Source organism: Danio aesculapii, chromosome 3 (genome assembly GCF_903798145.1).
Source record: "Danio aesculapii chromosome 3, fDanAes4.1, whole genome shotgun sequence".
In the NCBI taxonomy this organism is placed as follows: domain Eukaryota; kingdom Metazoa; phylum Chordata; class Actinopteri; order Cypriniformes; family Danionidae; genus Danio; species Danio aesculapii.
Window position 1 is genome coordinate 24,790,642 of NC_079437.1, and position 14,010 is coordinate 24,804,651.

Below are 14,010 nucleotides of genomic sequence, written 5' to 3' on the forward strand. Positions count from 1 at the left end.
AGTGAATGGAAATGGAAGTCAATGGTTATTTGTTTCCAGCTTTCTTCACAATATCTTCTTTTGTGTTCAACATATTAAAGAAAATCATAAAGGGTTGAAACCACTTAAGGATGAGTATATAGTGAGTAAATATTCATTTTTGGGTGAACTTTCACTTTAAGACCTTAAAAAGTTATTGTAACATTAGACAGTAGTGCACAGCCCACTCAATATCTTATTTCAGCCAAAATGTTCGTGCAAGAACTTCGAGACGAGAACACTTATTATTTCCTCCAGTAACCTAATAGCTATAGAAAAGGGCATTTGAAAAGCTTGAAAGTTTCTTAATAAGATATTTGAGCAATATTAACAGTATGACTGTATGTTCTTGGCCATATAACAGGTGAATAAAGCATCAGATAGGTCTAAGTGACAAAGTTAGAAACTCATAAACAAGTTTACCTTAAACTCAGCAGAGAGCTGAGGAGTGTACTGAAATGTCCAAAGCGCTCGGACCAAAACCGCGAGCCGCTCCGTCACCTCTACTTTTTCGTTCTGCCCGTTCTCGTTCCTTATAAATCCGTTTATTCCGTTGTGACAAACGTCCCGTTTATATCGCTCCAAACTAAGATGTTCAGCGAGCAGGTCCGTGTTGCTCAAGCACTGCACGACGGCGTTCATGAAGCAGGTGTTCCCGTGGTTTTTCAGACCCAGCACTCCCGGGGTTTTATCCCCGTACAGCGAAAACAGTCGCTCTTTCGCGGAGGAACGGCCGGGAAGAGACGAACTTTTCCTCACCTGACTGCTGCTGTCCTCCTTTTTCACCGAGTTTCCCGCGCAAGGTGCGCTTTCTCCAAATCCACCGTCATCATCCTCAGCATCCGACCGTTCGGCTGTTTCTCCGCCGCTTGCCAAGCTTCCCAAACTTTTCAAGATCCTACTTACCAAACTTTCCACGGATTTAAACGATTTCCTCCGGAACAGCTTCCCTGTGCGTTTAGTAGGCTTGTTCCCTGAGTCTTTCTTCGCCTTTTTGTCGCGTTTATCCATATTTCTTGTTTATTTCCCACCGGATAACGGCGTTCAAGCACACAGAGCGTTGCTCTCCTCACCTGATCCTGCCTCGACACTCAGCATTGTGGACGGCAGCGCAGAGATTTTTCCTCACGCCCGCCGTGAAGAAATGATTGACAGGTAGCGCGGCGGTCAGTACAGCATCTCCTGTGACGTCAGGCGTTTTGGACAGAATGAATGATTGACAGCCCGTTCTTACCGGCGGTCAGTGCTAGCATGAGCTCCTTCAACTTCATACTGGCGGAAATCTGCGAGCGATGCAATGATTGACGGGTGTAGCTGCAAATAATCGCAACCGGGGGTCTTTTAAAAGAGTTTAAAGTCTTTTTGTGGAATTGTAAGGTTCTTTTACTGAATGTTATAAAATGTCGATGGCATGTCAACATAATTGCAAGAAATCTATTGTGTTTTCCCCCTTCGCTGTTTACTGCTATTACAAGGGTGCGAATTATGTTAGTTTTTGTAATACACGCTTAAGTGAAACATGCATTTATTTAAATGACATCTAATTCATTATTAAAATGTAGGCTGTTTTCAGTGTTTTGAGGGATATTTAGTGTATTCTTACATTCAGTATCCGATTAGCTACTTCTGAGGTTACTGTATGTCAAACTATGCATCTATTGACTTTACTTTTAGGCTGTATGCATAAACAATTTTACGAGAAAAGTCTTGCGTTACCTATCGGTGCTCTATCTGCTCTACCAGTTAGATTTTTTATATTAATTTTAATTATTAACATTATTTTTTAAAATACTAAGCAGAGCAAATAATATCAGTATTAAAAAGCTGATCCCCCTATAATGATGTTTTGATGTCCTTCAGGGGGATCAAGCGTTAATTGGGTGGGGGGCTGGGGGAGGAGTCAATCCCCCTCTCCCCCTTGTAATTCGCACACTGGTTAAAATTGCCACAAAAACAGATACAACCACTTTCCCTTTAGGCTACGTTTAATTCATTTGCGTAATTGAAGCCCTGCTGTATGTTTATGTCAACAATTATTGTTGTAATATAGCATATTTTTAGTTACGGCAACTTTGAATATTGTTTAAACAATTTTGAGGAAAAAATTCTGACCATCTATATCATGGATCTCAAACTCAGTTCCTGGAGGGCTGCAGCACTGCAGTTTTGCTCCAACCCTAATCAAACACAGCGGATCAAACTAATGGTGTTCAAGACTACTAGACTATTAAGCAGGTGTGATTTGGAGGTGGCTTGAGCTAAAATCTGCAGAGCTGCAGCCCTCCAGGAATTGAGTTTGAGACCACTGATCTATATATTTAGAGTTTTTAAAATGGTGATTTACAATATGAAGCCCCCTGCTGTTTAAATGTCACGTGCCAGCTTAAATAGGCCATGGTTATGATGGATGCTCATCGGGTAGTTTCAGTAACCAACATTGGCCTGATAGGATGAATAGACTGCAAAAACAAAAGTTGCTTCCTTCGGTTAATCCACTATCTGCTTCCCTCACACTGAACTGCTGTGGATGTTATCATCACTTCTGATTATTTAATTTCGCTCCATCACTTCCATGGTGTTTGAACTGCATCCTGTTGCCATATGTCTATTACTGGCCTCTGAATAACCCCACACCTTCACAGGTTTATCGCCGCCTCATGTGGACAGAGAACAGACGCTCTGTAAAACGGGAGTCACATCAATCCCGTTCTCCGCTTATCTCTCCACTGCCACAGTGACGGAATTCTGTCACAAAACCAGACCACCTACAGTTTTCCATTTCTACAGCATTCAAGCCGAGGTGGGTTTAAACTCATTCTGTCCTCTTTACATTTGTATGATCAGAGGAGATGAATGTCTAGAGAAATGGCCAAAAATGATCTTATTTTTAGATTTACAGTCCTTTAGCCTTTTCTCTGCTGAGATCTTATATGCAAATGAGTTCAAAGTACTGAACACGCAGAGCTTAAAGACTTCTTGTGTGTATAAATGTCTGTAGGTTGGCAGATATCTCTTTCACTGTGGCATCCTTTTTGGAAAAGAGCACATTCAAAGTTATTTTTATCTTCAGAGGTGCATTTGCTTCCTTTCTTTTTTTAGGCATTCGGCGTGATCAAAGACAGAGAACAATGCTGAAAAGAATCATGACATAACTGCTAGCTGGACTGAGTAACCGTTTGCATGTGGACTGAACTGGAAAATGAGAAGATATGTTATTGTAAGTCTGGTTTTAATTTATCTACCACAGGTAATTCAAAAGTGTAGTCTGGTTTAGCCAAGCCACGCCATTGTGGTTTTCAATCTCTTATTAAACATCTTGAGTTTGAACCCAATATTAACCTCGACTGATTTGGCAGAATGAAGAGAGAGACCTTCGGGATAAACAACCAACATGATGATGGGGTGTGTTGTATCTACAAACAATCATTATCTCTAAAACAGCCATTAAAACCTGAATTTAACACAGCACTGTTGTGCACCACTTTGCTACAATAGCAAGTCTTGTGGACCAAATACATTTCCAAAAGACTAATAGATCTGTGTGTGTGCTTGTGTACATTTTATCACCAAGTAACAAGTCTGGAAATATTCATTCATTCATTCATTTTCTTTTCGGCTTAGTCCCTTTATTAAACTGGGGTCACCACAGTGGAATGAACCGGTAAATTATCCAGTATATGTTTTTTTTACGCAGTGGATGCCCTTCCAGCTGCAACCCATCCCTGCGAAACCCATACACTCTCGTTCACACTCATACATTACAGCCAATTTAGTTTATTCAATTCACCTATACCACATGTCTTTAGATTTGTGAGGGAAACTAGAGCACCTGGAGGAAACCCACGCGAACAAAGGGAGAACATGCAAACTCCTCACAGAAATGTCAACTGACCCAGCCGGGGCTCGAACCAGCGACTTTTTTGCTGTGAGGTAATTGTGCTACTCACTGCGCCATGCACCATGACGCTATGTCTGAAAACATCTCTTAGTATTTTTTTCTAGAGCTGTGTTATCACAAAAATATAAATTCCCTAATTGAAAAAAGCTTGATGGTTTTGTAAAATCAATGAAATAAAGTATATATGATTTGAAAGAATTATTTTTAACTTATATTTACAGTAATTGCCAAAAGTACAACAAAATATATAAAATAACCTAAATAAATTTTGGAAGTTGTAATGGCAAATTATTATCTATCTATCTGTTTACAAGGAATATATTTTAATGTGAAGACTGAGATTGAATGAAGTCAGACAAAAGTCTTTAAATTGCTTTAATACTCAGGAGAAAGTTGATGATCAGTTTACACACAGAAAACCTTAGTGAGCAAAAGGATCCCAAGGATGGGTTTACATGCTTTTTTATAGACAATGTTGCAATGTTTTAGATAAGAACTTCTCTACAGCTCCTTAACTCTTAAACAACCAGTAGATTACACATGGCTGTAATATAGTAAAATGATTATAATGCATTTGATCTTTACTTTAATCAACCATTAATAATTGTCAATCATCAATATATGATCATCAGTATTAAAATTGTCCATCACATAAGTCTAAACAAATTTTAATTTTGATGGCTGCAACAAAAAAATAGAAGTGAAATGGTTACAAAAATGTAAACCGTAAAAACAATTAAACAATTTGAAACAGAACCAAATTAAGCAGGTGAACTGGAGATATATAAGGATTTGATGAATGGGTATAAAATCAGCATTTCTGTCTTTTCAAGTAAAGCAGGATCATGCCTTTGAATTTTGTGCCAAATGTCAAAATAGAGTTAGCAAACAAAAATCACATTTTCCATTGAAAAATCACAACCAGTTTAAGGTTTTCATCAACTAGCATATATAAAATTAAGAAATGATTCTGGGAATCCAGAGAAATCAAAATCTGTGTAAAGCAAACCAGTAAACCTCAGCTGAATGTGCTCGACATTTGACCGACCACTCTGCAAAAACTCATATCTGGGAGGTAAAAAATCCTTTATTTTAAATTATATACAATATAGATATGCTTTCATCGCTTCTTCTTTCAATTCTTATGGAGGAACACAAACTTCTTAAGAAATATAACTCCCTTCTTAATATATACTGTTTATTATAACTTACGCTTCATTTAATCATCATTTTGTATATTTATAGTTTTTAGCTCCCTAATAGTTTAAGCCAAAGCCTGTAATATAAACAGACAACACAAAACTATTAATACCAGCACATCTTTACCTAATAAAAAATGGTGGGATGAAACGGTTTGAGCATATATTTCTGATAAGCGATCTGTGTTCATATAGCCCCGGAAAGCATCATATGCAGCTCCAATGACAGCGGTAATTTGCATTACATGTTTTTCATGTAGTGTACTATATATATTGCTCTCGCTCCTTCCCTATTGTCTCCACAATTTCCAGGATATTGTATCTAATTTGTGGGCATCAGTGATCCACTATGGATATGTGGGAGACTATCAGATCTTCCAAGAGGCGTCTGGATGCAGACCTGGTGTAGTGCAATCTGATCTGCATCCAATGCTATTTAATGCACTCATTTAACCCCACCCCTATCCCTACCCCTCACAGTGACGTCAGTAGCTCCATGAAGTGCATTGTGTCTGACATTGCATCACTGAGATATGCAGTCTCAGCTTGCATCATCAATGCTGCATCCAGATACTAATGGATCTTCCTGGAGAGGTGGGATGTCTGCATTGCACTAAAAACAATGATGTTGTGCCGTTAAATAAAGCTGCATGAGCTCAAGAGAACTTCAGAAAACTGAATCTCAGAAGTGTGCTGCAAGAAATACCACTTCAGTCTTTGTTCCTCATGGTGAAAGCTGTACCTCAGTTGTGTGCTGAACTGATCTCATATCATCAGGAACAAAGTACATATGTGTACTGGGCTCAGAGGACTATTTATTTCAACTTGTTTCTGGGAACAACAGACAGTTAATGACGTGTGCACAAGTACCATTGACATAGAGGGAGGCATATATTAGGACAGTACAAAGACATTTACTGCCATCAGGTTGACATCTTTCATAGAAATTCATCAGTTATTAAGTTAAGTCTCATCCTGCAGGTGCTACAATATGGTGGTTTTTATAATTACAAAGTGAATTTACTTGACTGGCCTTCCTGAAGTCAAGATCTGTCATAAAAAGGAGCAACAAATAACAATAACCACTGATTAGCACATCTGAATTTTTTGTTTGTTTGTTTGTTTTAAATTTTGGTTGTAAAACGTTTACAGTGAGTATCTTCAATTTCCAGAAGATTAAGCCTTCTAATTTAAAGGAAAGCTGATGTGACACAGAATGTCCCAACTATTTTGGGGGCAGCCATTGACATTATTGAAAAAATTGTTTAATTTTCTAGAATACAATTTATTTGCTCATTGGAACCATTGGGAATCTTTTATTTGTACCTTTGTCAATTAAATAAGGGTTAAAGAGAATCCACAAATCATATAGTCTTGATTTTATTGCGAACATCCCACCATTTGGGCAACTGGGGTTGTGTTACTGTATATAAATATAGACAGAAAAAAACATTTTATTTTAAGAATGCCAACATGTTTCAAAATATCTTCTTAAACCACTAGGGAGTAGATTAAAATTTGTATCCCTTTAATGCATTGATTTTCAAAGATGTTTCCTTGTATAACACAGTTAACTTTTGTGATTATAAGTACTCTACAGCTTGATCTCAGTTGTTTGACTTGCTCTATATGCTGCAGTCTATTGCTTTGATGGGCCTTTATGTTCTTGAATTCATTGGTTTTGGGAAGGGTGCCTGTCGCCTCATACTGTGAATGTTTACTCTCATTATCAGCATATTTCACTGGTGAACACTTCAATCTAATCCTTTTGCCATGCTAAAAATATGAAAACCTCTTAAATCTCAGCACACAGATCACCAATTTTATATCACATATATCTCTCTCACTGAACATTTTACACATTAAGTGGATTATATGGGCAATTCTGAGTGCAAATCAAAGCACCCAAATCTCAAATATGACTGAAGGTCCAGGGAAACTTATGGGATCTTAGTCCGAACTATATGGCAGACAAAGAGCACTTGTTTCAATAGAGTCATTAATTTATGCTTTTATCAAAACTGCTTGAAGTTTCATCAAAATGATTCTGGATACTTATTAGAGACACCATATTAAGAATTAGCTTTGGACTCCCTCTAGTGGTAACTCAATACAGGTACAAGAAAGGCCCACATATACTATTGTTGTCATGGACTGTACTTACAGAAAATGACTCTAAACGTCTTGTATAGCTGCCAGAAGAACTACATATGGTTGATGAATGTCTTTGCTGTTTTGGCATATCAAAACAAATCATGATCTTACTACAAGTAATAAATAAAATAATATTGTTATTTATTGATTACCTTGGGTATAAAAACACAAATTCTAACCACATGGTTAGTGTAGGAAAAACATGGGTTATCTGTTGTTGCCATGGTTTTTCTATACACTAACTACAGAATTTGTAGTAAAACTGATTATACATCCTAAGGTAATCAATCTAACTAATTAAATAAATACTACACTTTTACTATATTAAACCTTGACTAATTTTGGTAAGAGAATGCATTTTTGTTGTTTAAATTGAAGTAATTTTTTTGGAATAAAATAAAAAATAAATAATACACACATACACTTATGTTATAAATCTATATACATTATATATATATATATATATTCAAGATAGATAGATAGATAGATAGATAGATAGATAGATAGATAGATAGATAGATAGATAGATAGATAGATAGATAGATAGATAGAGTAAATAAATCTTTTGAAATCTGAGAAATGTTTATTTTGAAATAATAAAATATACAGTAACATATAAAACTGACCGAATTAAAGATAATATTAAAGGGCACCTATGAGTAACATGTAAGGTCACCATATTAACATGTATAATCATATCAACAAGACAGGACACGCGCAAAGCAACTAAGATTAAAAGATCTGTTTAGCGCTCTGTGATCATCAATCATCATCAAATGTGATCAAGAATGAGTTTTACAAGTTTAAAATGTTTTTAAAAACAGTGAATATTTGTAATGAATTACAGTGATTTTACCATCTTTATCACCACAGCTGCATGGCAGTTCAATTGTAAAAGAAGACGCTTCAATCCCGGTTTGTCAGTGCAATTATAAAAGAAGAGACTTTAATCCCGGTTTGTGGACGTAAAATCAGGTCTATTTATAGGACATTTGCCAAGCAAAAACAGTGCAAAGTTAACCTCATGTGCTGTGTGTGTGTGTGTGTGTGTGTGTGTGTGTGTGTGTGTGTGTGTGTGTGTGTGCGTGTGTGTGTGCGTGTGTCCGCAGTGTGTGTGTGTCCGCTGTGTGTGTGTGTCCGCTGTGTGTGTGTGTGTGTGTCCGCTGTGTGTGTCTGTGTGTGCATGCGTGAACTTTGTAACGACATTGTGTGTGACTCATCGTTACAACTCCACAATTAATACATCAAATAATCATCGCAAGGGTTTTACTATAGTATTTCTCATAAACACTCTCACTTCCTTTATGTCTGTCACTGTGCTGTTTATTTGACGCAGCTGAGGTGGAGATTGAGGCACACTCTGACAGTCACGTGGGAACAGTTGCCGGTGAAAACTAGCAATAAAGAAACAGGCAACAAAAACAGCTACATTGTGTTCAGATCAGAAAATCCAATATTCTGAAAGAAATAATAAATAATCTAATGGGTGTTTTGAGGTGAAACTTTACACATTCTGAAGACACAAAAAACGTATCTTAAATCTTGAAAAGGGGGTAAAATAGGTGGCTTTTAAAAACTAATGAAAATGACAGAAGCACAGCAAACTTACCAAACTGCAAGCTAAATTTTAAAATATAAATACAAAAGTTAATTGAAAATAGCAATGAACACTAATAAAAACATAAACCATTCAGACACAAAGGTATTGACTACTTTTCTAAAAGAAAACTTACCAGGTCACATTTTGTTTAAAGGTTGAAATTGGCTGCAAATGTAAACAAATTTGTTATTTGCACAACATTAGCAACACTAGATTTTAAATACTGTATTGTTAAATAACCTTATCATAAACTTTAAGTCTACATTGCTGAGTGACTTGCTTTGTAAGGAAGAAAACAAGTACTGCATCTCTGTTAATGTTTTGAAATACATTTTCATTCAGAATATGCTATGCACAGTGGTATTATACAGGAATCTACTGTACATATCCATTGAACAGTTATATGTGTATTGACCATATGCTCCCTGACACCTCTGTCCAGTTTAAAGTTCATATTGCTCAGAAACGGGCAGTTTAAGGGTCAAACTGGGGGCATATCCGGTATGGACCACCCATCTGTTTGCACAAAATCTATTCAAGTCAACATATGCTTGAAAGAAGACCCCAATAAGCATGTGTGATAAATGACCGTAAAAAGAGTCATAAAATGTGGTCAAACAATGTAAGCTCTTTGCTGTCCTGCAGAAAGAAGGGTTTTTTTGTCAATGACCTTTCCAGTGTAGGAATGAGTTTAACAGTAAATGGCTCTTGTACACAAAGAATGACTTTCAGTTGAGAGAGAACTTCACTTTTCAAGATTCCCGTCTGTGTGGGAGAGCTAAAGACTATTAGACTTCATCAAACAGATCTCTGTTCAACTCACTGAATGCTTTAACCCCAGTATATCATCTGGAAATGTTTGTTCTTCGCTGTACAGACTACTCAGAATACTGTTGTGAAGAAGAATATCCGAATAATCAAATATTGGCAAAGTATATGCTTTAGATTAAATTAGAACAAAAAATATTATTTTGCAGTGATTATTGAGTTGCACATTGCGTTTTCTCCAAAAGGAGGCACTGTTCTGAAAGAAATGGCAGCATTGTATAAGGTTTTTATTTATTTTTATATATTTTTAATACTTATGTTTTTAATACTTGTTATATATATGTTATATATATTGTATAATATTATAGCCATTTTTAATTATTTAAATGAATTATTTAGTTTTTACTATTTATTAATTTCTATTAATATATGTATTTTTTAGGAGTGCTTAAGACAGTATTTCTTTTTTTTTTTTTTTAAATCTTCATTTATAATCTAGATTTCATTTTAGCTGAATTTGAATTGCTTAAAACTAATTAAAAATGTAATTAATTTATTTTAGCTTTATTTTCTGAAAGCATAAACAATGCTGCTGAGATTGTGCATAACTTTTATCATCATGATCAATTAGATTTGGCAGAATAGGGTCTTTAAATCATTTACAGATCCCCAAATATGATGCAGCCTCATGCAACTGTATAGTTCCTAAAGTACCTAAAAAGAAAAGTACCTATAAAAAGAATAAGTCTTTAAAGACTTATATTCGGTAAAGAAAATTTTTAAAAGAAAAGAAATTACAAACAGGTATAATATATTGTTTGCAAAAATTTAGGTCAAATCAGTTTTGTTTTCTACTGATTACACTAGTTATTTTTTATATTAACAAAGTGTATTATTTATTTTAAAATTAACATTTATGTTTGATTTCTATTGTAATCAAAATGGTTATATTAACTTATTAATTTAAAAACATCTACATTTCTTATGTAATTATCGCATAATTATTCTAATAATAGATTTTGATCCAATTTTTAATTTAATAATTTTAATTTGATTATTTGTTGGTTTATTTTATCCTAATTTGTTTGTTATCCTTAATAAAACTGAATAAAAAATATTTAGTTATTTAACTAGCTAGCTTTTTCTCCAAGCACATCAATGGACCCCCATAGCACTTCCTTTTTGACCCTCTGGGGGTCCCCGGACCACAGTTTGAAATCCTGTGCTCTTGATATCTTGTTTATTGTGGTACTAGAACAGTTTTAATTGTGAATAGCACTACGAAAACCAGAAGAACAGAAATGTAATTATGTCTAATAATTAAAAACACGCGTAAAAAGACAACATACAATGTTTAATTCAATGTCAGGTTGTTTTTTTAAGTAATTTGATCCAAGTATAATTCCTTGCGGTATCCCATTTTACCATTTTATGTGTGGACAGTAGACACATGTCAATATTTAACAATTCAATAAAAGTAAAGTTGACTGTTGAATTATAAGCTTATAATAACATCATTCAGTGTAGTGATATGCAACTGTAATGCGGTTAAGACCTGCCCAGAACTATTTTAGCTGTGCATTTATCAGAAAATAATAGCACACCTTAGAATGTTCACCAACCGATTAGAATCAAGCATTCAACAGCCCTGTAATGAACAAGTATGAAACCTGTATACTCTGCACTTCAAAATACAGTAAATAATGATTTTTTAAATTTGAACTTTTAATATCTAAAATGTTTAATTAAAAGGACATTAGAGTGTCCTAATACCTGAAGGCTAAATATGCAATTTATTTCCGATCATCAGCATATTTGAGTGTTCAATCTAGCTTGACAGCAATATTAATTGAAAACACTTTACAACAGGGCTCCATTTTGTTAACATTAATGAAAACTGCTTATTAAAAGAATTATTAATCTTAAATTAAGGCAATCTTTTCTTAATCTTTAATAACTCATGAAGCAAAGATTTATTTAATGAAGCTATAAACTAAGGTTTGATTGAATTTTTTAAAACTATGTATAAACTAACTTTTACTAATGAGACCTTATTTTAAAGTGTTATCTATTATCCTCCTGTAATTGAATTAGTTTTACTCTATTGTCATTATCATTACATTATTTTTTATCAGCAACTATAGCAATGGAAAAAGTTGATGCCGCCCAAAAATAAAGAATAAAAAAGTTGTCATGTTAAATGCCATTAAAATAGATATATTATATGATAAATCTTACTGATTTGATCCTATATTTGATGTTGTGGTGACTAAAAATCTGTGTGTGGTCAATTTCACACTCAAATAATCAAAGCGTTTAATCTGACCCGTTTCGAAGTGTTTGCCGAAGCATTGATTGAGGACAATCCTGAAGATAAAAGCACATTGAGCTGCACTTCCCCAATTGGCTTTTTTCCTGCAACTCTTTTGTAAAAGGCCAAAGTAAGCCGGGCCTAATCTAAACTCTCGTGGAACGCTAGTGGAGGCTCAGATGCACATGATTGGTTCAGAATTTCCGCAGGTATTATTTCGAATTAGCATTCGATTTATGTAACATGAGAACAGAAGGTTCAACGAGAGGTCAATTAGACCTACTGTATATTAACTGTAGGTGGTAGTCGGTACAGTATATGCGTCATATTGTATAAGACAGGTCTTTGAGTTTAGAAACTATATGTGGAAGCGTAATCATTGGTCATTTTCACACCCACATGAGCTCTAGCTGTGAAAGACGTCATTGCTGAGTTTTTTTTGAAGTGTCTATGTGAGTTGCACCAGCCTTCAAAGACACATGAGTGCAGCATATGTGAAAATGACCCACGCCGCAGTGACAAACGTTAATGTAGCAAATTAACAGTTCCAATCGTTCCATCATTTCGGCATGAGCTCATTGTAATATCATTCTCAAACGTTGCCCAGATGTTCAGAGTTGGCCTTCAGATTCCCATGAGGAGATATTGCATGCGTGTTTGCTGTTTGGCTCGCAGTGTGCTCTCTTGAATGGAAATTTGTCTGAGCAGATTTATGATCCATCAGTTTGAGATAATCAAATAATCCTATTAAAGATTATTCCGTGAGTAGTTGTCATTTTGAAATACAGCATTGAAGACTAAATTATAAGCCCTGTTGTGAAATATTTTCAAATAGTTAGTGACGTTTAACGGAGAGATTTGTTTTCAATGCATTTTTAAACACAGTAGTTTTAATACCTAATTCATTTTGTCTATGATAACAGTACATAGTATTTTACAAGATATTTAGCAAGATGGTATTCAACTTAAAGTGCAATTTAAAGGTTTAACTATAAGTTAACTAGACAACTCATTGGACAACAGCAGGTCTGTGGCCAGCCTATTGAAAGGGGTGGTTCTTTTAAGACCTTATTGCAGTTATTCACCTCAGTTGGATTAGCTTGTTGGATGGTCATCATAGCCACACTTTTGATGCAAAAAAATATTTCCTCCATTTTTGTGGAAAGGCTTACTACCATACCATTTTATGTTTATTAAAAACTGTGTTTATTTACAAATGTGCATTTAAACTGTACATTATAACGGTTTTTAAATTATGGAATGAGATTAGCATTTTTAATTAAAACTCTTGAACAAAGAAATATGAAAAAAACAATTAGGATCCTGTTTAACTTTGTCTTAAAGGCTTCTTCTATTGGTTATTTTCACAACGTATAATGGCATACTTTCAAAAATGGGCCAAACTAGAGGGGGGGGGGATGGGTTCTTTCGAACCTCTAAAGCCCCCCTAGCTAAGGGCCTGAAGAGTGGTTTGTTTTGTATCTAATCTAAGTATATATACATATGTGTGTGTGTGTGTGTGTGTGTGTGTGTGTGTGTGTGTGTGTGTGTGTGTGTGTGTGTGTGTGTGTGTGTGTGTTTGTTCCAAATCTGATTTCTAGAATATTGCATCTTTACAATGTCACTAACTCAAGTCTCACCCCACACATGCTTTTTGTCCTTAATAGACAATTTTCACAGTTCTGAGTTTCTCAGTAGTGGAAGTTGTCATAGTTGGAAAAACTTAAAGCGCAGTTAATTGGAGAATACAACAATATTTTTTTTTACAATCTTATTTGCTGAAACAATGTACTGTCCCATAGACACCGCATTAGAAACCCCTCGCACAAGCAGTAATTAGTTTTTTTGTAATTTGAAGTAAAGATGATAAAATACATTCAGAAATACATATAAATGTTCATACATTTTACTTTTTAAATAAAAATATTAAAAACTTTAAAGGATTTAAGATGCTGATGGTCATTAAACACATTATAACAGGCTTGTGAAAAGGGTCCATAGATAAAGGACAGTTTTAAGTGAACGATAAATGAAGAATCATTATATTTCATTATATTTATTT

General features: G+C 34.9%; 1 protein-coding gene across 1 annotated transcript in view; it reads right to left on the reverse strand.

The window, feature by feature from the left end:
- Window positions 1–1,217, reverse strand: part of usp43b (ubiquitin specific peptidase 43b) — a 100,589-nt gene extending 99,372 nt beyond the window's left edge. Inside the window, exon 1 of the mRNA XM_056453474.1 lies at window positions 442–1,217. Within this exon, the coding sequence (XP_056309449.1) occupies window positions 442–1,029 (588 nt within the window). The 5' untranslated portion in view covers window positions 1,030–1,217. The remainder of the gene's footprint in view (window positions 1–441) is intronic.
- Window positions 1,218–14,010: the final 12,793 nt, after the last annotated feature.